General features: G+C 39.1%; 1 protein-coding gene across 1 annotated transcript in view; it reads right to left on the reverse strand.

The window, feature by feature from the left end:
- Positions 1-2,855: 2,855 nt before the first annotated feature.
- The window catches only part of LOC119409176 (RNA-binding protein with multiple splicing), a 61,384-nt gene continuing 39,806 nt past the window's right edge, over positions 2,856-24,433 (reverse strand). Inside the window, exons 5-9 of the mRNA XM_037676040.1 lie at positions 23,853-24,003; positions 20,885-21,012; positions 15,718-15,787; positions 4,951-5,074; positions 2,856-3,784 (exon numbers count right to left, since the gene is read on the reverse strand). Of these exons, the coding sequence (XP_037531968.1) occupies positions 15,725-15,787; positions 20,885-21,012; positions 23,853-24,003 (342 nt within the window). The 3' untranslated portion in view covers positions 2,856-3,784; positions 4,951-5,074; positions 15,718-15,724. The remainder of the gene's footprint in view (positions 3,785-4,950; positions 5,075-15,717; positions 15,788-20,884; positions 21,013-23,852; positions 24,004-24,433) is intronic.

Genomic DNA, 24,433 nt, shown 5'->3' on the forward strand with positions numbered 1-24,433 from the left:
GTCCAGCTGAATAAACACACCGGTGTGTGTGTGGCCTAAAAATGGGAAACCCTTTTGTTTATGTATGCATGCTAAGCTAATATGCTAAACATGAGAAATATAAATTGTATTATATTATTCAAACAATTCAAGACAAAAAAAGTTCAAGAGTATTATATTATGTTTCTTATGTTTAGCACAGTAGCTTAGCATGCACACAAACATAAAAACTTTTTTATTATTATTTTAGGCCCTTTTTTGGATCATTTGCCAAAAGATTTTTGATACAGTGAGTTACATTAATAATCAAAATTTTTGCTGTTTTTGAGGCTTCAAAATGTATATTTTAGACCGGAGGCAATGTGTTCAACATAATGGTACTTCCTCCAGTTATTTAACAGTCAACCATGGTGTACCACAAGGCTCAGTCTTAGGACCCACCCTCTTTACAATCTACATAAGTAATGTAGGTAAAAACATCCCTGATGCATCCATACATTTCTATGCTAATGACACAGTTGTTTATTGTCGAGTTAAAACAGTTGAAAAGGCTTTCCAGCTTTTGAAATCTGCATTTGACATCATCCAGACAGATTTGTTCCACCTCAAACTTGTCCTAAATGCCGACAAAACCAAAGGGATGCTTTTTTCAAATAGGAAGTTGGTCCCAACAGTTCTTCCTCTGATTTCATCCTCAAATGGTGTCCCCATTGAGTTTGTTCATTCCTATAAATATTTGGGTATCTTGGTCAACTCGTATCTCTCTTTAAAGCTCCATGTGGAAAACCTAGTAAGAAACTGAAAGTTAAACTGGGTTTCTTTTTCAGAAACAGATCCTGTCTAACCCTGAATGCTAGAAAACGCCTTGTATCTGTGACTTTCCTTCCCTCCATTGATTACGGTGACATTATTTACATGAATGCTCCTACAAGAACCCTGCAGATGTTGTATGCTGTCTATCACGGTGCACTAAGATTCATAACTGGCTGTGATTATCGTACCCACCACTGCACCCTGTGTTCACTGGTTAACTGGACATCATTAACTTTACGCAGACTCTCCCACTGGTACATTTTCATCTTTAAATCACTTCTTGGTCTGCTGCCTTCATACATCTCCTCCTACATGTCTCTGCGTGAGTGCAGTTACAGCATGCACTCTCAGGACATTATTACCTGCAGTGTTCCCTCAGTATGGACTGAACTAGGAAAAGCGGCCTTCTCCTACTCCGCTCCTGTTTCCTAGAATATCTTACAAAAAGAAGCTCTCGACCATGACCTCTCTAAGTGGCTTTAAAAATCTGTTGGATTCCTGGCAGGGACCAATGCAGACATGTTCCTGTTTTTAGTTTTTCTACATTCACCTTAGAATCTAGCTGGTTTTTGTTACTTTTCTTTTTTTAGCCATCCTATTTGTTATAAAAAGGCATACAGATTTTTTTAAACTATTTGTTGTCGCTGTTGTCCATCCTTGTTATCATTCTTTGTTGAAATCAGGTCTCTTTTGTAAATGAGTCCTCGAGGCTCAATGGGATTTACCTGTCTAAATAAAGGTTGAATTAATGAATTTAAGCCTGTTCTGCATTTAAAAAATGGAATCACACCACCACCTATGATGTCAATCTTTAATGGCAGATGGACTGAAATGTCAACATTTTTATAAAAACTTAATTTGATCTTTTTTTTAGAACCAACAAAAGTCTCTGCGATTCATTGACACTTTCATGATACACTTTTTCCTTACAGCGGCTAAGGTACATAAGTATCAATAGTACTGTATGCGGAAAAGGAACAAACATGCCGTGAACATGCACAACACACAGTTAACACACTGAACCAAGTCAAATATATTTCATTGATAAAAGGAGGGATCATCTGATTAATTTTCCAGGAACCTTTGTACCATGATGTTGGGGGAAAAACATGAAAAGACCCATTTGTTTGTTCAAAAAGCATTTTCCTCTCAGAGTTTCACAGTGAATTAAACAGAATTCACATTTCACGCACAGACCATTCCAACCAGACAGCCACAAACCAAAGAAGCTCTAAAAAAATCAAATGAATATACAATTAAACTTACAATAATACTTACAAAGAGTTATACAACAGGAATTTTCTATTAACTTTTCAAAAAGAAAACACACAAACACACAGATTCTATAAATACTTGTTCTAATAAATTTTGGCGCCACACTTGGCATAAATTTGTAAAAGCAAAAATAAAAAACACACCCTAAAAACTTTAATAAACCAGCAGATGTGATACATCTTTATATGAAGCATATTATTATTCAACACTTAAAGACACCGATAAATGTTTATGACTCAACCAGTCCAAGATGGTTTTACGCACCTTAACAGGGAATCATGTTTTGTTCATTTTTTTCTTACAGCATTATTATTATTATTATTATTTTTACATTTGTCACATTAATATGACATTATCAGAAAGGTACAGGGAACCAGAAATGTACAAGGTTGATCATTTTGGCATCAAACAGTCACAGATTTATGATCACTTGGTGATTGGTACATCAGGACGGTATTGCAGACCCAGAAAGACACCCGGTTACAAAAAAAGTGTTTTTTTAATTTTATTTTACCCAATCATTAATATGTAAATTCAAACTTTCCAAAAGCAGGTTGAATCACACGGGACTTCTAAAAAAAGACAAAAGGGAAAAAGAATTGCTTCAAGTGAGGTTTTTTTTTATGTAGAAGGGCTCTTTGGAGTGACACCAGAAGGGACATGCAGCAATAATAAAGTCACACTTCAGAAGAAATCAGACTGACGACTACAAAGCAGTCAGAAACAGAATATTTCTTCGCTCTCCAGTGTAAAAAATAATAAAAACTTTGGTCTTTTGTTTTTTTTTTCTCTGTTCTTTGTTTTTGTCCTCTTGCTACACTAACTCCTATTAATAGCAGAAGTCAGTTTAAAAAGTATTGCCACCTCTGGGGTCACTTTATGTTCACCAGCAATGGCTTTTTCCTGTCTGCGCCTCTTTTACACATCAAATAATGACCCCCACAAAAAAAAGAAAAAAAAAAGCTAAATTATGATCTGGATCAAGTTATCATTTGATGCTAAAAATCCTGCTAACGGACATTTTCAAAAAGCTACACGAGCAAATCCAAATCCACACGATAAGGTATCAAAAAGTAACCGGACTGCTTTGGTGTGGCAGGGTGATGCTTTTTTTAATTATTTTATTTTTACTCGTTTGTTGTTTTTAATGGCACAAAACAAAAGAATCTGAAAAATCCTCACACGTCTTAGCAGAAACAAACCAATCAAAACATCTCAACATTGTCTTGATTACAAAAATACTTTTTCGTGTTTCGTTAAAATATCTAAAAAATTTACAGCATTGTTTTTTTTTTTTGTCTTTGAAAAATCATGCTTCGAAATGTATTTATTATAATAACATTGATATGAATGATATACAGGGTAAGAATAATTATTATAATAACATTACTCTATAGCGCTTTAGCCACACTTCCCGTTTTTTTTCCAGCGTTGCAAAGTGGCTGCGTTTGGTGCCCCCTTGTGGCCGTCTGTCCACACTGTCACATTTACAAAGCCGGAGATCTGCCAGCGCTGGATAAAGGCGCCACAGTCGATCAGTAGGAGGACTTCGTCATCTCGTTTGTATCACAGGAGGTGTAGCCAAATCGCTGGCTGTTGAGCTCGAGTAAGTAACGGTGTAAAAAAACAGAGACTTGGAAAAGGGTTAGGGAGGCTTGATGTGTGATGGAGGCTGGGGTCTAGAACGTCCTGAAGCCCATAAGGCTGCTGCTGCTGCCTGAGGGAAAAGAGAGAGAGAGAGAAAGGACAAGGAGAGAGGGGAGGTTGTCATGGTCACATGAAACTTACAAGCTAATGAAAACACAAGGGATCAAGCAGAGTCTCAAAGCCATGAAATCACACACAAGGACACTGAACAAGTTTCTTATCAGCTGGTACCAAAAGGCAGGCGACAATGTTTATGTCCATGTCTGTCAGCAAAATATCTCATGAAAAGCATGACTAATTTTACTGAAATTTACAGAGAGTAATGATTTGTATATCAGGAGTGATTTGCGACAAAAGGGTGGCAACAAAGGTCAAAGGAAAAGTTTACAAGACAGTGGTGAGACCAGCTATGTTGTATGGTCTGGAGACAAAGACATTGATAAAAAGACAGGAAAAAGAACTGGAAGTGGCAGAAATGAAGATGCTGAAGTTCTCCTTAGGAGTGACATCATCAGAAGTACAGCACAGGTTGAACAACTGGGCGATAAATTTAGAGAGACCAGACTGAGATGGTTTGGACATGTCAAGAGGAGGGACAGTGGGTATATTGGTAGAAGGATGTTAGAAATGCAGCTGCCTTGAAAAAGACAAAGAGGAAGGTCAAAGAGGAGATAGACATAATTAGAGGACATGGAGGTAGTTGGAGTGGGGCCAGAAGATGCAGAGGACAGAGTGATATGGAGGAGGATGACTTGCTGTGGAAACCCCTGAAGAAGGAATAGCTGAAAGAAGAAGAAGAATGATTTGTATATCTAAAATGGTATTTTTGCATTGTACGGTCCTGCCCAGCTCAGATTCAAACTTGGATTCTGTGTAATTCAAGATGGCCACCTCAGCTAATCAACATTAGGCAACACAGAAATGGCTATGACTCAGCCAGTTTTGTAGATATTGATCTAAATCATTATGTGGTAGTAGCTGAGAGTCAGTGATAATGCACTGATAAGACTCCAAAAGTAAATAAAAAAAATCTACTAAAAGAGTTTTAAAACATTTGTTTTGCTCAGAAAGCTCCAACCCACTCAGATAATAGATCAGTGTCAATATGGCTCTGTGGTTCTGTTAATTCCAGCTGATGTCCTCAGAAGAGTGACCATTTCCCTCATTCTGACAAAAAGAAACAGGTGACACCTCCCATCCTTGCCTGTTTGGACCAAATCTGAGCCATGAACTCACCGACGGTGCGCTGCTCCAGGATCTGGAGTCCGATTGGTCCCCTGCCCCTGGATTTATATTATAACAAGAGGCAACAAGCAGCGTCCGTCAGAGCCGGCCACGGCCACCATCACACATCAGGAACCTAAAAACACAGAAAAATAAACATGAAAGACAAGAAAGGAGAGCAATAATGTAACTGCCAATGTGTGTGTGTGTGTGTGTGGGGGGGGGGGGGGGGTAAAATATCTCATGAGCCACAGTGGATTTTAAAGAAACTCTCAGAAAGTAATCATTGGATTTGTTAACCATATTCAAGATGGTCCCCACAGCTTCATGATCTTAGCAAACACAAAAACGTTTGAAACGCAGTCGGTTTTGCACATAGTAAGCTAAAGTTTGATGTGGTGGTAGCGGAGAGTCATCCCCAACACATACTCTGAGTACTACCACATCATACATTATCTTTGTTAAAGACATTTGGCTAGCAAGGAATGCTAGTTTCATTGTTGATAGTAGAGCCCGACCGATATATTGGTAGGGCCGATCATTTTTCATTCAACCTTCATTTAGACAGGTACATCCCATTGAGCCTCGAGGACTCATTTACAAGAGAAACCTGGTTTCAACAAAGAATGATGACAACAGCGACAACAATAAACAGTTATAAAAAGGCATACAGATTTTCTTTTTTACAAATAAGATGGCCAAAAAAAGTATCAAAAACAGCTAGATTATAAGGCGAATGTAGGAAACTAAAAACAGGAACATGTCTGCATTGGGCCTTGCCAGTCGTCCAACAGATTTGGCTGATATAGACGTTTGGGGACTTATCAGGATCGATGATAATTGTCCCATTCTGCGCCAATATAAGCGCTTCTAACTCTCACCCCTAAAATGCTGGAACCAGCTGTAATTGTAAATGTATCCAACAAAGGGCGCATGAAGACAACTTTCAAGTCATTGCCATTAAATTAAGTTTCACTTTCACATTCAACACAGATGAAACAGGGAGCAATACAGAAACAGGGAGCAATACAGAGCATGGTATGTTTATTTTAACTGATTTGTAAAAACAAATCAACAATAATAAATTCTCTTCAATCCTCCAACCTGCTTGTCATTAGCTATGTGCTTCTCAAGTTAGCAAGCTAACGTTTAAAGAACCTAGCACAGGCTGTTGCCTTGTAAAACTTTATACAGCACATTAAATCTAACGTAGTGGTAAATAAATATCAGTTTTAGTAACGCTTTCTTTGTCTTCCTCAACGAAATGCACCGTTTGCCTGAAATCGTTACTTCTGTGCAAGAAATCAAATGCGACTGCGGTCCTTTACCATACGTGACTGACTGTTTACACTGTGAACAGAGAAGGGCGTTTCTTTGCGTAATTTATATTTTTGTAACATACTTGATAACTTTATGGTGAATAGTGGAGGATAGAAAATGTGAATGCATGTTTGGAAGACTGTTTTTATGACCAGTGCACCACTTGCAAACCTACTGTGGGACCAAGTATAGCGTAGATCTGGTTTGCTTAGCTTCATGGTTGCCAACAGCTGCACTAAATAAACAAGCCCTGCTCCACTCGCAGTTGACTTAGATTCTTGGGAGTGGGCAAAGCTAAAAAAAAATTAGCCATAATATCGGTCATTGTCGGTCGTCATTGATATTGGCGATAGTCAAAATTTCCATATTGGCCAGGATCCAGTTGATAACATTCAACCTAACAGTTTCAGGTAAAATTGTTCCCTTTTATTAAACTGCAAAAGCAACAGAAAAACAACAACAAAATTTTTTTTTTTTTTTTTTCCAGAGGGCCGAATCACAATATTTAAAGCAATCAAAAAGCCACATATAGAATAGGAATTTCTTTTTAAACACAGATAATCTCTAAGACATTTTTAGTTAGCATGCTTGATTAAAAAGTATGTCTGTTCAATACTCTTTTTAAGAATATAAGACAAGGGAGTCAAATTCTGTTACAAAAGGAGGCCAAATTCAAAACTAGGTCCAAGCATCTGGCCAATTTCAGTCGATACATTAACTCAAGTCAGATATTCTTGATTTTATTGGCTGCAGGTGCAACAACAAGAGATTGATGTTCTCTGTTGCTCTTTCAGTATCAAAATCAAAGAATACTGGCAAATCTAACTAGAAAGTCTACATTAAATTAAATATTTATCATTTTTAAGCAAAATACGGTAAGCAATAAAATATTTTACATTAAAAATATCATCTTGGGGGCCAGAGAAGATGTTAATGAGGACCAAACTTGGCCCATGGGCCTTGAGTTTGACACATGTGACATAAGACATACTTTCTGTAAAATGGCTTTTGTGACAACATATTTGTTAACAAAATGATGTTATATGTTTGCTTTTTAGTGTCTTTAAGGTTCAGTCTAGCTCTGGAAATACAACAAATAAATAAATAAATGTTTAGCCTAGTTGAATCCAAATGTCTGATGTTTTTGCCCAATATGTTAAATTTGGACTTCCTTAAGTTTAATTAACAAAATTCAGGTTTTCACGCATTAATTAAAATGTTGTTACTTAAATTAAGGATATTTGGGACCAGATGGAAATTGTCCATGGGCCACTTTTGGCCCTCCAGCCATATGTTGCCTACGCCTGCTTTAAAGAAGCTTAAAAAGCTACATTTGAATGAAACAGATCCTTATGAAGTTTCCAGTTTGGCACAGCAACTGTATCTTCCATAACCATTCCACCACCAGCAGGCCATGAAGAAAGGTCAGGATATCTGAACCTCTCCGCTCCAGATGAGTTACCAAAAATAGACATCCTTCGAAGACTGGGGGAACTTTTTGGAACAATAAGCAATTAATAAAACAAACATGACTTCAAGGGGAGGAGAAGAGACTGACAGACCGTTGTAGGCAGAGAGGAGTCTTGGGAATTGTTCCCTCTTAGTGAAGCGTGGCTCGGACCGGCTCACGCCCCATTGCGCGGTCAATCAGGGATGAAGTAATCGATGCGTTGTACAGCCGCTTGGCTAAGCTGATGCGACGCGTGCTTCCAGATCACCTTATTTGTTCTGCCTGAGACCCCCAGGTTAAAGATTGGGCTGATCATTGAACATGTCTGAGTGGATTAAGAACAGGTTTGGTGAACTGCGGGCTTAATGTGTTACATTCAGTCACTCCGGCCAGATGCATGATGGGAGATAAGTAAACAGGCAGTGTTTGAGAATGTTGGGGGGAGAGGGGGAGCTTATCGTGAATTCATGGGTTGTTTCAGTTTGGTTTCACATAGCAAACGTTCCCATTCATTAGTGCTGATCCTAAAAGAGCAGAGCTGAAGATTTCATAAATTATTTGTTGGGCGTTGAGTTCCCACGAGATAAACATGTGTCGTGTTTGTCAGGGAAAGAATTTAAGGTCGCTGAGCTCTGATAGACTCTGCTGAAATCTGCTGAAGAAGCAGACACTGAGCTGTTAAAAGTTAAAAGAAGCAGAGCGCTAGCTACGAGATACAAGGAGCAAAACACTGGTTAAGTCCTAAAATGTTAGCTAAAAAAAAAAAGAGAGTCAAAGATTCTTTATTGTTGTTCACACCACATGTACATGTGGTGGAACGAAATTATGTACACAGGGTTCCAGTTACATCCAGCAATAAAATGTAAAAGAAAAACAATAATAACATCTAAGATATGATTATGTAAAACACTAGCTAAGAGCTCAAAACAGCAAAATACAAACTAAAAGCAATAATAGTAATAATAATAATTCTGATTAAAACCCAAAAGATGCAGACTACTAGTTAAAAAGATCAAAACACTAGCTAAGAGCTAAAAGGAGAACAAAGCTGGCAAAAACTTTCAAGGAATGAAACACTAGCTAAGTAGTAAAATGCTAGCTGAAAACCAAAAGATGCGGAGCACTAGCTAAAAGATTCAAAACATTACCTATATGAAACACTAGACTGGTACAAAGTTAAAGGTAGCAAATCAATAGCTAGAAGTTAAAAGTGGCTGAAGCCTATCTAAAACCCTAAATTAAAAAAAACAAAAACAAATAGTAGCTTAAAGCTAAATGTTGCTAAAACCTAGCTAAAAGCTAAAAGTAGTACAACACTAATTACAAGTAAAAAAACCAAAATGCTAGCTAAAAGCCAAAAGATGCAAACCACTAGATAAAAAGTGCAAAACATTAGCTGTAAGTGCTTGTTTGTTTCTATTGTACAGCACTTTGGTTAGCCTTGTTGCTGTTTAAGTGCTCTAGAAATAAATTGGTATATATGTAACACCAGACTGGTACAAAATTAAAAGGTGGGAAAACAACAGCTTGAAGTTCAAAGTGGCAGAAGTTTATCGAAAAATCTAAAAATTGCAAAATACTAGCTTAAAACGAAAAGTTGCTAAAGCCTAGCTAAAAGCTAAAAGCAGAATGATATAAGTTAAAAGTTGCAAAAGGCTAGCTAAGCAGCATAACAGTAGAAAAATAGAGCCAGTTTGCTGAGACAGATTTCAAACCGTTTTTTTTTTTTTGTTTTTCCTGAAGAAATCTCATGTATTTCTATGGGGAAAACCTTTGTAAACAAAAGATAAAATACATTTTTTTAAAGTACAAATGTTACAAAAAAACAAAAAGGGTGGCATTCATCTCAACGTGAAGTGAATAATTCTACTTTTTGCTGCTCCGCCATTAAAAAGACCAGAGTCTGGTTCCTCTTTAAACCACCTCAAAGCCTTTAGGCCCACTTGTGTTTCTCATATTTGCTACTGGAGCTATAGCCAGCTGCTAGCTCCTGAGACCATCTCCCATGACGTAGCTGTACTGTATGTCTGCGTATGTTTGTGTGTCCGTCTGTCAGCAGGGGACAGTGGAATAAAGTCCCACTTCCTTATTAGAGTGGACCCCAGCTGGTCCTAAGTTCTCCTTCAATGGGAGTTGCACAGGAATCACTGGTTGTGTCAGGCTATCGGCCAAAACCTCCTTGGGGCAGGCAGCCAGACACACAGACACACAGACACACACATTTGTTTCACACAGGGTCACACACTAGTCCACATGATGTGAGTTCACACCCCCCACCATGTCTTGTCAGATGGAAAATCTGGATTACCTTTCCCTGCAGTTCAGCAGGCATTAATGTCCTGTTAGGTTGTCTCTGGCTCTAGCTCTGTTCCAGAGCATCAGCATCAAACATATTTCAGCATCGCAGGCGGTCAGAGGAGAAAAGAGGCTGAGTATTCAGGGTATTGCAACACAAAAAGTTAGTAGGTCTTTGTTTAAACTTGTAACAACAGCAAGTTTAGCTTTTAGGGCAGTTCTCTTTAGAGAGGTGCTGGTCAGGACAACTCATTATCAGTCATGGTTAAAGAACCGGAACACAGGCTCGTTTTCAGCTGTTCAGTTCCTGGTAAGACGAGCTACATGCTGAGACTGTGAATGGTCTCGGTTAGTCAGACGCCAAGACAACGGCTGACCGACCCCAGACCTCCCCGGACTGTGACGACTGTGCACTTTGAACTCTGTCAAACAGCAACCTTTAGCGTTTGTAATTAATGACTCAGCATTCACTATTTTTTCTCGTTTTATTGTTTTTCTATACGTTTGCTGCAAATACGCTTTAAATAATTATTACAAGTACACATTTTGTGCTATTTTTGGTCGTTCATATTTCAAAACGTTTTGTTGTTTGTAACTTTAATACTTAAAAAGAAAAAAAGTATTTAAAACCATTTCCTTGTAAGAAATACAATGAGATCTTTTCTTTTACTGCAAAAACATTATTTCTTAGAAATCTGATTCAGCAAACTTTAGCTGTATTTTTGTAATAAGATGCTACTTTATAGTATTTAGCTACTGTTCTGCTACTTTTAGCTTTTAAATATTTTGTTACTTCTAGGTTGTGGCTAGCCTTCTGCTACTTTCAGCATAGCTAGCTTTTTATTATTTTCAGCTGTTAGCTACTGTTCACCATTTAGATTATTGTCTATAGTTACTTTTAGTTTGTATCTAGCCTTTTACTACTTTTAGCTGTTAGCTAGCCTTGTGTAACTTTTAGCTTTCAAGCAGTTTTGCTACTTTTAGCTTGCAGCTAGCTTTTACTACTTTTAGCTTTTAGCTAGGTCTTTACTACTTTCAGCTGTTAGCTACTGTTCTACTGTTAGATTATAGTGAGTATTTAGCTACTTTAAGCTTGTAGTTAGCTGTTTAATACTTTTAGCCGTTAGCTAGCTTTTTATTCAGCTGTCTGTTCTACTTACCATCTTTTGCTGCTTTTAGCTTGTGGCTAGCTAATTATTACTTTTAGCTGTTAGCTAGCCTAACTTTTAGCTTTCAAACATAGTTTTGCTACTTTTAGCTTGTAGCTAGCTTTTACTATTTTTAGCTTTTAACTATCGTTTTGTTACTTTTAGGTTATAGCTAGATTTTTACTACTTTCAGCTAGAAGCTACTGTTCTACTTTTAGATTTTAGCAAGTATTTTGCTATGTTTAGCTTGAAGCTAGCTTTTTACTACTTTTAGCTAGACTTGCGTAACCTTTTAGCTTTCTAAAATTGTTTTGCTACTTTTAGCTTATAGCTAGCTTTTTACTACTTTCAGCCGTTTGCTATTCTGTTACTCTTAGCTACAAGACTTTTGCTACATTTAGCTAGTATTTTACTCCTTTAAAAATGTTGCTGGCTTATTAACATTATTTTTCTGTTTCTTGCTACTTTTTAAATCACATTCTGCTTTATTTTAGCTTTCACAGCTTTGTTTTAGCTTCTTCAGAAAGTTGCAGCAATCTTTCCTACGCGGCATTCATACAGCATTTTTGCAGAAAATACTTTTTTTTCCCCGTAGAAATTCAAAAGTACAGTTTTTTATGTTTTTATTTCCTCTGCGGTGACCTCTGACAGATGATTTCATCACCTCCGTCTGACTAACGACTCGCCTTGAGATGGTGAAATGACTGACTTGTTAACTCTTTCCTTTCAACCGGCAATAAAAGAACCAGAAAACAAGAGAAGGTGTTTGCAAATTTGCGGCGCATCAGGGACAAGCCAGGGGGGCGGTTTAGTCGGATTTTTTATTTATTCATTTATTAAAAAGAAAAAAATTATTAAAAAGAAAAAAAAAACATTGAATGAAAGTTAGATTTCAAGGTAAATACTGTGAAACCTGAACAACATTACTGAGGCCTGGAGCTAAATATTCTATTGTAGGACTAAAGTATTAATAATTATTTAATCTATTTTTCTTTGTACTGATTTTATACATCAATTGCATGTTTTAGAAAACAATCAGTCAATGTTCATCTAAGTGATGTGAGATTCGTTCATTAAAACGATGCAGAAAACAACAATATGTAATTCTTCAGTAGCTAACCTCTAAGATGCAGTACTCCGCTCCTTGTGCAGTGACGGTGAATGAATTTTAATTTTTAGGTTTTTGAAGTCCGCAGCAGAATGTTGATCCCCACCTTTTGTGAACAATTTCTAGAGATTATTTTTCTGTGGAGTGATGTTTGAACGAAGCGTGGACACAGTGAGGTTTGAGGTTTTCCTGCGGACACAGGGACCGTAAAAAAAAACTTTTTAATCAGCAGAAATGTATCTGTCCTTGCTTTGTTTTTGCACAGTTTGAGTGGTCGCCTGTAATCATGCTAAATTTCTTTGGCTTTTCCTCCCCCATCCTGTAAACCGGATGTACGGTAGTTGTCCCACTGAAGGGGTTAACATCCACCAGGGCAGACTTTCTGCTCAAACCACTTCCTCCTGGTTTGATACGAGTAATTATTTCCTCTAAGCCCCTCCTTACGCCACTCCCTTCCTGTTTTACTCCCTCGATGAAGCACAAATCCCTCAATTTTTAGGTCACAACAGCTTTATCCCCCCCCCCCCCCCCCCCCGGACAAGATATTTAAGTCTCTAGAAACACAAACATGCAGGGTTAGAAAGGGACACACACACCAATCAACAGTCTGATAAATGTTAGTCTCCGTGCTCCTGCCACAGACTCCCCCCCCCACGATGACTCCCTAAGGGGGCTTGTAGAACATGTCTCTTCCTGTCCCGAGACACAGGAGGGAGGGCGGGTGGTGGGGTGGAGGGAGACAGCGCAACTGGCGCCGACACAGTCAGCTCACACGGACACATGAACCAGCAGAGGGATTTGCTTTGTGCTTTCTACGAACACGACAGCGTTTGAGGTCGAGTAACGTGCACCTGCAGATCAGGCCGTGGTGGCAGCTGACTCATCGGAGCACGCACTAGAAGAGCTCAGCGTACCGTCTACACATCCACTAAACTAATTCAGATTTAACTTGTTTTAAATAACAATAAAAAACCCACACACACTAATCCTTTTTAATAAAGAATCATAAAAACGCTGCTTGTAGCTGCACCCACGTACCCAAGTGTTCCGCGTTTACGACCGTTCTGATAGCGTCTTCCATCTCTCCCTCTCAGTGCCTTTTCGTTTTTATAATTCTCCGATGTGCACTTTGTAAGAATGTGGAAATGCCAATAGGAGGTTTTAAATTAAAAAATGTATTTCATCCTGCCGAGGGTTTGATAAAGTGACAAACGGGTCCTAATATGTGCCGTTTGGTCCCAACAATATTGAGTGTTTATTATGGCAATTGCAATATTCTTTCTCGCTTACATACAAGTCCAATAAACTTCAGATGTCCTTTTACTAGACATGGGTGGATAAACAAGCACATCATCTGATCTATTAAAGATCTTGTCAGCACATGTAATGGTAATAAAAAAGTCATCACAATGTGAATAATAGGCCTCGGCAGGGGTGGTTCTATGGGGTGGCACACGTTGGCAGCTGCCACTGGGGAAAAAAAAACCTTGCCACCCCAGTTGCCACCATTGTACATTATTGAAAGTCAAGGACATCTGTATAAAACTTGAGCCTATCTTGGCTAAGTGGTTTAGTTTGCATACCCATCACTTGAATTCCAAAATTATTTTACCTGGCAGCCAGACCTAGACATTTTACCAACATAGATGGTTTCAAGACACCTCAACCCGATGCAATTTACCCGTTTCATTAATTCAATTTAATTCAATTCAGTTTATTTATATATCACCAAGTCACAACAAAAGTCATCTCAGGGCACTGAACAGAAACATTCATATACAATAAGAGCTGGAGCCCAGATCACTGTAATGCCATCCAAAGAGGGTATAAAACTGCAAAATGTATTCCTAAACTAAGTTGCTCAGGTCCAAAAACCAAATCCTCTGTTTTGTCTGAGTTTAAAAGCAGAAAATTAAGGGTCCTCCAGATTTTTATGTCTTTAAGACATGCTTTAGTCTAAGTAACTGATTGGGTGCATTAGGTTTCATGGACAAATATAACCATGTATCATCAGCATAACAATGAAACTTTATCACATGCTGTTTTAGAACTTTAGCAAAGAGAAGCTACAATAAATGCTGACCCCCCCTTCTGGAGCTTCATGCTACCAGTGCCACTGTCCCTTGAAATAAAACATACTGCTACATTTCATGCCAGAGCTTTAGGGAAGTGAATGGAAAACTGAGATTGTTATGTTCCCATACAATTGGCAAAATTACCATAGTTCTCTACATTTAACCAATCACACTTGAGATACTCCCAGGTGGAGCAGTGGGTAGCTATGTAAGTGCCTGGGAAGCAATTAGAGATTGGGTATTTTGCTCAGAGACACCACGGCATGTGGGAATGGCTGGGAGTCGAACCGTGAATTTCTGGTCCCAAGTCAGCTGCCCTACCTCTACCCCATTTTATCTTGTGTTGGGGAATGACAGCAATGTAACTGTTGGGGCACAACCTTCTATAATATCACAGGATGATGAGGTCAAAAGTATATATATATATATCAATGACGTTCAGCTAAAGTTAGGTTCATCATTCAACCTAACCTTGTTGCTAAAAGGTTAGCTCAGTGAGACTTAACTTTATGTTTAAATGACCGGAACACAAATTTGTGTGAACTCTGTCACACAATTGTTTATTCAATTAGGAAAGAGAAAAAGACAACCAAGATTAAGCTACATACCTTGAACTCTACAACAAAAGAGAGGCAAAAAAACACATTGTTTGCTTTTGAACTGTATTGGGAGAAGAACTGGCAAAGGAAAAAAAAACAGACTAAAACAGAAACACGTGTGCACTGTTTCGAACTACTCAGGTGCAGTTTATGGTTGAATAAAGTGAGATTTTTACCAATCAGGGCAGCTTCTATTAGCATTGGAGTCAAATTTGCCGAGCTCCAGTCAGTCTGCCTTATCAAACCATCATCATTGACGCTCATTGCAAATTCTGTTTGAGTCTCTGCTTTTGATGCCCCAGATCAACCGTAACATCAAGGAGAAGCGTCGAACCTCCTTACCAGTGTGACCAGAGTGGTGAAAATAACGGAGTTCCCCCTTCAGATAGCACCTTTCATGTTTTCCATTGGGGCGTGGCTGAGGTTTCATTGACCCGCTGGGCCTCGCACTCCCACGTTTACTCCTACCAGGCTAATGTTCTCAGCTAGTGACTCGTGCGTGTTTGAAGTCAACCAGCAGATATGAGACTAATTAAGTGGTTGGTTTTTGTCGTTAAGCTGAACGGAGGCTTTTGCATGTGAGGTCTGAGAGCAAAGAAGACGAAGAGAAGGAACACGCCGCGATACTTCCTGGAATATGTCTGCGCCTGTTTATGCAGCGTGTCATAACATTTACCACGGTAGTTTCTCGCCGCAAAAGCATGTACACCACTTCAACTCCAGAGGGTGCATGGGAAGGGGGGTGTGGGAGTTTGTGTATGCATGTATGAATGTGGTTACTCACACATATTTCAGCAGAACTGCCTGGACTTCCATCCCTGAGGAGTTCCATCTGCAGGCGGGAGCCAACGTATCTAAACACACACAAACTCACGTTAACGCTGCATTAAATCAGACTGAACGTGGAATTCAATTTGTAGGTTTGTTGCTGGTTTCGCATTTTGCATTTCTAAGGAACAGCTTTGTTGAATGGAAGATAAAGGTGGCTCACATCTGTAACGTACAGACAACAAACTAGAGAACATTTGTAAGGCTGACGGTTGATCCCCCTCAACAACAGCAAAATCGCTTTTAGCAATTTCGTAAGCATACTTCTTGAAAAAAAAGAAGCTATCGCCATGTAGTCAAAATCTGAAGGATGAACAGCAAATCTGTGCAGCGTATTTTTTTTCCAAGAAGTATCGATTTAAAAGTAATGTTTTTAGAAAATGCACAGATACGCTTTGTGCATCGCCATTCTTATCTGATGATTGTGGAGCCAAATACCGGAGAGCAGGAGGCAGATTTTATTTTTATAAACTCAAGTGCAGGAATCCAGGGAAAGTATAACAAGATTTAACATTTCACTACCAAGAACATTCAGGAAACATTCACGAACTAACATGAAGATCTGACAACTAGCTGAAGAAAACTAAAGAGTTTATGTTGAGCATAAATACTTTCAGTGGTAATGGAGAGTGGAAACAGGTGTGCTGATTACTAATGAAAGCCAGGTGGTGTGTAAGGAGCTGGGAGCTACTGAGGACATTTAATGGCACTAATTTGAAAGTATTTAGTAAAGTATCTACTGTGAGTATAATTAGGAAGTGTTTTAATAACTAGAATTCCAATACTTCATTGAAAACTGTCAAACTTTGAGAGTTTGCATTGTAAGCAGCTATATGTTTATTAGCGATTTAACGATGGCTCCAGCTCAGAATCGTAGTAATTTTGTCATGCAAGTGTGGTGGAAGAGGCTGAAATGCATGGAACAACCAGGAACGAACAGGAGGAATAAATGTACAACAAACTGAAAAGAAAATTATACAGAGTTTACTGATGATGGTGAATGGAAACAGGTGTGCTGATTACTAACGCAAGCCAGGTGGTGTGTATGGCGTTGGACAAGAAGGTGCTGAGGACATTTAATGGCAATAATGTAAAAAACAAACAAACAAAAGAATAACTTAAGAACTTAAAATCAAAGTTCATGCTCAGTAATCCAGGTAAAAAAATCCAACAAAGTTAAGTCAGGTCCGCTGGACGGTTGAAACGTTTCGTCTTTCATCCAGAAGACTTCATCAGTCCAAGGAGCCACAACAGACTCAGTCCCATAATAGCAACTTCACATAGTGGGCCAACCAGTTTGATGGTAATAAGATGTTTTCTGGAATCCGCCCTCTCCTCCGTCGACTCGCCTGAGGCAGCCATGACCAAAGTGGTTGAAAACATCAAAGCTCATGCTCAATAATCCAGGTAAAAAAAATCCTCAGACTACCTCAGACGAGTCAACAGGTAAAGAGGGCAGACTCCAGAAACCATCTGATCATCAAACTGGTTGGTCCACTATGTGAGTGTACTGGTTGTGGGACTGAGTTTGTTGTGGCTCCTCGGACTGATGAAGTCTTCTGGATGAAAGACGAAACGTTTCAACACAAAGAAACCCTCCACAGGACCTGACTTAACTTTGTTGGGTTAAGAACTCAATCCAATCCAAAATACAGTAAAGACCAGTAAAAGTTATAAACCAAGTTCAAAACATTAAAACTAAAACACGGGCGACAAAACAATGACAAATTATGACACTTTCTATATTAAATCATTCACCTTCTGGGAATAGGGGCATCAAATTCATATTTACAACACAACTACATAGATAATAAATTCTGCCTATGAGCTAATTAACATGTTATATACACCATTTGTAAAATATTTAGTCACACAGATAAAATACTGTGTTAGGCTATATGTGGTACAAAATCAAATACATATCCAGTGTATAGATGCACGAAATTGGATTTTTGGCCGATATCGATATCCGATACCAATACCAATATTTTCCCCACTAGACCTACTTACAGAGACTACATAGCTTTCTCTGTTGTGGAATTAAATTATGACATTATTCTACATGGTCTTTGTTAATTTGACCTGCTACCAAATGCAGATGCCAAAAAGGGGCTGAAAATGATGCAACACTTCAACATGGATTATGTTTAACGTCAAATTTATTCAGGACATTTACTCTCTAACACATTGTCAACACTAGAACAGTGCAAATTTGTAAATATTCACAAATAAGTCCCTGTAAGTCCAGTGTAAGAGGAAGGTATACAGTATGTATATATGTGTATGTGTAAACTTTTATATCGGCGAGTTATTTTGATGGAATGGTCGATGTCCGATATTTAACTTTATCGCTAATATCGTCCGATACCAATACCATGCCAATAATATCACGCATCCCTAATTCAGTGCTTTTCAACGCAAGCTCAGTCTGAACGGTTATGTCGCATTTCATCCACTTTTACATCAGTGAGGTAGCGAAACATGAATTGATCCAAATATTGATAATATTGATGCCAATGCTGTGCAGTTTAAAGCCTGGTTTAGGGTTTGTAAAATAAATTAGTTGACCCTGATTGCACAACAACTCCAGAAATGATACACACATGCCAACGTGTAGAATCCATTTTTACATCTAAAAACACAGCATACTATGTGCAACGTCACATCTTCTGTGAACATGGGTTGCTTTTGAGACGTAGAAGGTTCTGATAGAGGTCGCATTAAAATGACCGTGCAATAAACTAATAAATCAAATAAAATTAAATTAAGCATTAAGACCTGCAGAGTGTGAATTATGTCGCACATAGTCTCAAAACTCTACACTAAAGTGACCAACTAATTGTCCCATGACATTTTATTATACGCCGACGACAGCTGATTACCAATGGAGCCAGATCGGTGAGCTCATGCTAACATGATTTATATTTGATACTCCCCTGACTAAAACCTGTGTGTGTGTACACACACACGTTTTCTGGCCTCGCATCAGAATATAGTCCTGGTCAGAAGAAGCTAAATCTCACCAACTCACCACAACCCCCGATTGAAATCGCACAGCCGGATTCTGTCCATGTCTGCGTTAGCGTCTGGAAAAATGCCAGCCAGGCGGATTCAACTAGCACTTCTTTCTAAATCTGACATCATCTTTTATAAAGGCGTGCAACCTTTCTTTTCTGACTTGAACATGGAAATATATTCAATATACGTTCTGGTGCAGATTTGAATACAATTCATGATGTTTGGAGCCGGTCATGTGAAACCATTTGTGCATACCATCTACAAGCTGATGAATGCAAGCATGTATTTTATCTAATAAACAGTCAAAAATATCCGATTGTGTGAGGATCAGTCGACACAATGCGGGATTCATGAGAAGAGTTTCAGGAGATCGATATTAAACCTTCATGTGAGCCGTGCAGATTAGAAGACCTCAAACAACCAAACCTTGTTTAAAGGGTTTAATTAATGAGGTAGATGACGGTGAAATGATGATGCAAATCTTTCAAACAGTTGGAGATCTAAGCTCCTAAACTTAACCAAGAACAAAAAAAAAAAAAATAACACTCGGACCGAGGTAGAGCTGTAATTCAGGACTTCAGTTCGACCAGTCAAATGTTTAGAAACAGCTTTTGGATTATGAAGTCCAAATAAACGACTCTGTGAAAGTAAATTGTTGATTTTGTTTATATATTTTTGTCTTTAAAAATACTGTGAAGCAACGTCTAAGCTGTTCAATTTTGCAAACACCACACAACTGGTTGGTCCACTATGTGGGTTTGCTGCTTGTGGGACTCGGTTTGTTGTGGTTCTTCGGACTGATGAAGTCCTTTGTATGAAGGACGAAACATCTCTACACACACACAAAAAAAAATTGTCCTGATGACCTAACTGAACGTTATTGGAATTTCATCCAGATATCAAAGTTCATGCTCAATCATCCAGATACCAAATCCAATAATGCTCAGTCAGGTCATCTGGACAGTTTCTGTAGAGACGTTTCACTCTCTATCCAGAGGGCTTCATCAGTCTGAGGAGTTTACTTAAGGAGTTTACTGCTTGATGGGGAAACAGTTTACTTGGAACTCCTCAGATTGATGAAGCCCTCCAGAGAGAGGTTGAAACATCTGTACAAAAAAATAAACCGTCCAAATGACCTGACTCTGAATTACTGGATTTTGTACCTGGATGATTGTGCATGGACTTTGATGCCTTGAACCACTTTGGCTGTGCCTGCCTGGGAGGAGTCGACGGAGGACAGGACAGCCCCCAGAAACCATCTTATCTCCAGCAAACTGGTTGGTCCACTTAAGGAGTTTACTGCTTGGTGGGGAAACAGTTTACTTGGAACTCCTCAGACTGATGAAGCCCTCTGGATAGAGGGTGAAATGTCTCTAAAAAAAAGAAAGTCCAGATGACCAGAAACCATCTTATCACCATCAAACTGGTTGGTCCACTCTGTGGGTTTGCTGCTTGTGGGACTCAGTTTGTTGTAGCTCCTCGGACTAATGAAGTCCTTTGGATGAAGGACGAAACCACTCAACAACAACAACAAAAAAGAAACTGTCCAGATGACCTGACTGAACTTTGATGGACCACAGGCATCTTTACAATCCTTACTTTTATTTATAGTTTTGGTTGTTAGTTATAATAATTTCTGTACATTCATTGGGCCGGATTGTAGCTTTTCTCAAGGGGAAGCTAAAAAAGGACTGCACATTATCCAAGACGAAATTAAATATTCAAAACGGACTAATTTCACTGTCAGTGTACTGATTTTCACTGATCAGGATTTTAGAAGGGCACAATTTCAAGTAAGTGCTACATTTGAACTTACTTGAACAACGAAAAAAAACTTCCTGCAGAAGAAAAAAATCCCATAAAATGTAAACTGCTGCAGTTTGTTCTCATCTATATCGCTGAATTGACTACTACTCAGCTTAAAAACACAAATATTAAAATTTCTACAAGAGTTTAATTTTTTTTTTTTTTAATCGATCGAGAAATGTTTGGTTTAATTGCAACTTTGCTGAATGGAGCAGAAAGTGGTGTCAGGGCTGACGGCAGCAGCTGATTGGGAGACGGTGAAGGAGGTGATGGTGATAGGGAACAGGCGGTGGGATTACCTGAGCGTGGAGCGAGGAGGGGTAGGTGAAAGCAGGCGGTAGGGCCGACGACAGCTCTGCCGGGTACAGCGGGTACGACGCCCACACATCTGGGCTGCTGGGATATAGAGCAGGCACTGTGAGCTCATCTGTGGAAAGAAGAAGAGGAGGAGTGCGGTGAGGAGAATGAAAAGTGAATGGGTGGGTGAATAGAGAGGCAGGGAGGAGGTGACGGTGATGGTGGTGATTGTGGAGGTGTGCACTGGGGGGGGGAGTATCTGAAGTCGAATCCTCTGGTTTCATTTCTTTTTCCAACCAAGCACCCACTAAAACAAACCCCCGAACATTTGTCAGAGCGAGGTCCGTTATAGCTTAGCAACTGTAGCTGGAAACTTCAAGCCTGTAAAGCTTTGGATTTATCTTCACTCTTTTGTTGGCTGAGCATCTTGCCATAACATCTAAAATAGTCATTAAAAACATAAAAGTAAACACAATGAATGGAAAACAACGTGTTAATTTGTCCGAAAGCTACTACCGGTACATGCCTGGCTACTAGCTTACCAACTCAAATGTAAACAACTCAACTTTAACGATAAGCATGTTGCAAACAGACTATATCCATCCATCTATTCTATTTACCCGCTTCTTTCATCGCATCCATCTCCAGCAGTCACTGTGCAAGAAGTAAGGTACACCTGGACAGGTCTCCAGTCCATCACAGGGACACAGAGACATATGAGACAAACAACCTTTCACTCTCTCACTTATACCTAGTCATCAATGAACCTAACATGTATGTTTTTGGCCTCACATATTTTTGATTAGACAACCTTTAACCTTTTTGCTGTGAGGAAACAGTGCTAACCACTACTCCACCGTGCAGCCCCTGAAAATATCAATTTATTTTGAAAATGGCCACTTCACAAACTAAACAAATCCATTGCCTTCTTAAGAACTTCTTTCTTCTCCATTAGCTAACTTTTGGAACACTGTAGCAACCTAACGTGGCCATCCATCAATCCATACATACATACATACATCCATTATCTTTACCCGCTTCTTCCATTTTGGGTCACGGGGGTCGCCGGTGCCCATGTCCACCAATCACTGTGCGAGGGGCGGGGTACTCCCTGGATGGGTCGCAAGTCCATCACAGGGCCACAGAGACAAACAACCATTCACTCTCTCACACTCATGGACAATTTAGAGTTACCAATCAGCCTAACATGCATGTTTTTGGCCTGTGGGAGGAAACCGGAGTACCCGGAGAAAAACCACACATGCAAACTCCACCCAGAAAGGCCCCTGGACCGGGATTTGAACCAAGGACCAGCTCGCTGAGAGGCAGCAGCTCTACCAGTTGCGCCACCGTGCTGCCCCGTAACGTAGCCACGATAAGCTAATGTGTGCTAGCCGCTAATGTAAGAATATTCATTGTAGGAATTGTAATCTTCTAAGCATTCTGAACCAAACCTTTTAGATTTAACAATTACTTTTACATTCTTTACCCCAATTGAACTTATTTTGGCATCCTTAATTATCAATTTCCAAAACATAAACCTTATAAATATATCCAAAAGAAAGCAACATAAACATTAGCGTTAGTTTTATATAAAACGTTAGCCTTACTGTTTTAGATTTAGTAGCAAAATATCTATTGTACATATATAAACACTGTAATTGTTTTTACTGAACAAATAATCTGTTAGTTAATTACAAACTCAATCTGGACGTTTTGCTTTTAACCAGCGAATGGAGCTAACGTTAGCTTGATTAGCTATTTAGCCACATGTGCAACATCCCTCATTTTAGCGATCAAAACTGAAGGCTTTCAGCTCAAAATGTAAAGTCTGCTTTGCGTACTTCTATTTTAACCTATAATTTTTACATTTACTATAACTTTCAGTAAAAAAAAAGAAAAAAACTGCCAACCTTTGCATATTTAAACTGTTTTTATCCAATAGAAAAATGAAAAGCTTTACAGGCTAGCAACGGTAGCTAAGAGAATAGTGAGAGGAAACCACCTCAGATATGATTTACTGACTAAGTTGAGTGCAAAGTGACAAAAAAAGTGCATAAGTGAGGAGATAGTGCTGTGTGGTACAGAGGGAGTGAATACTTAAAAAAAAAAAAAAAAGCAGAATCAGTCAACATGGAGTAACTAATTGGAGAACCATCAGATAGCCATACAAATTTAGGGAGCATTTTTCTGTGCTTTCCATGTCTCCTGGTGACTCTATCAAAGCATGATCACAAAACAAAAGGCTGATTATAACATTTCTTATCAGGAAAATAACAGAAATGTCTCTCCTGGTGATTACGTCATGGTTTCATTAATCGTTTCCTTCCATTTTCCTCTGAGGCACCAAGTACCACCCCTCTTCTGGCAAAGAAAAGATCCAAGATAAGAGCAGTTGGGTCATTCAGGAAGAATGTACGATTACAGCTGGTGTATGTTTAACTAGCATTGAATGATTCTCGCAAGATCGTTAACCCCCTCGGGGAAAAAAATGTTTAACTAACTGGAAAAGAAACAGACACACAGGTGCATTAATGTGTTACTCAGAAAGGCCCCGAGTCCAAACCGATGGAGCAAAAGTTAACAATGAACATGCACTGTCAATAAGTGCTCAAACTAACAGAGCATCGGTCTTCTTTAACAGGAAGGAACGCCAAACAATCCAGCACGTGATTCATACAGATTCAAGCAAAACAACACGAGCTTTGGAAAGAGTTCACTTTTGTTAACACATCACTAAAAAAAAATACATGGTTGCATGAATGTTCCATTAAGACAAACAGTATCGAGAAATATATATCTTAAAGCTGCTACGCCACAGTCATAACAGAACAAGGAATAAAAAGTCTATTTACGACAGTAAAGTCATAAAGGGGAAACAGCTGTTCGGTCCAGTTTAGCTTAAGGAAGCAGCAGTACAAAGTAAAGCACCCACTCAGGGACAGGCGGATGAATGATCGGAGCACTTACATGGGTCTCTGCTAATGAACTGTGGCCCTGGGCTCTGCTGGGAGGGAAGGGGGTTGGGCGTGCCAACCAGCTTGTTTTTAGCCATCTTAGTGTTGGCCTTGGCGAACTCCAGCCGCAGAGTTTGGGGGATCTCTGGATCGAAACGAACCCCCTGAAGTCAACCAGAAACAAGTGTTAGAAACAATACTGTCCTATCAAAACACCATTTCTTCATAGAATATCTCAGGCAGGGAGCAACCAGACGTCAAAGGGATAGTTCAGCTCCTTTGAAGGGGACTTCTTGTAGAAAAGTCATAACCAATAAATAGTTCTAAACAATACATCTTGTAAATGAGTCCCCGAGGCTCAATGGGATTCACCTGTATAAATAAGGGTTGAATGAATGAATTAATATAAAAGTATTCTAACCAGACCGATGAGCTAATGGCTAGTCCAAATCGAGCCTCAACAGTTTACGACTGGAGTTACTTGAAGTTGGCTTTAATCCTGGCCCTGATGTTAACTCATAAATCTGGCACCGCCAAGATCCACTTTCCAAACTCCTTAGATTGTATTGGGTTTCTTAGGGTTTCTACAGAGCT

This window comes from Nematolebias whitei, chromosome 1 (genome assembly GCF_014905685.2).
Source record: "Nematolebias whitei isolate Nwh7 chromosome 1, NemWhi1, whole genome shotgun sequence".
Classification (NCBI taxonomy): domain Eukaryota; kingdom Metazoa; phylum Chordata; class Actinopteri; order Cyprinodontiformes; family Rivulidae; genus Nematolebias; species Nematolebias whitei.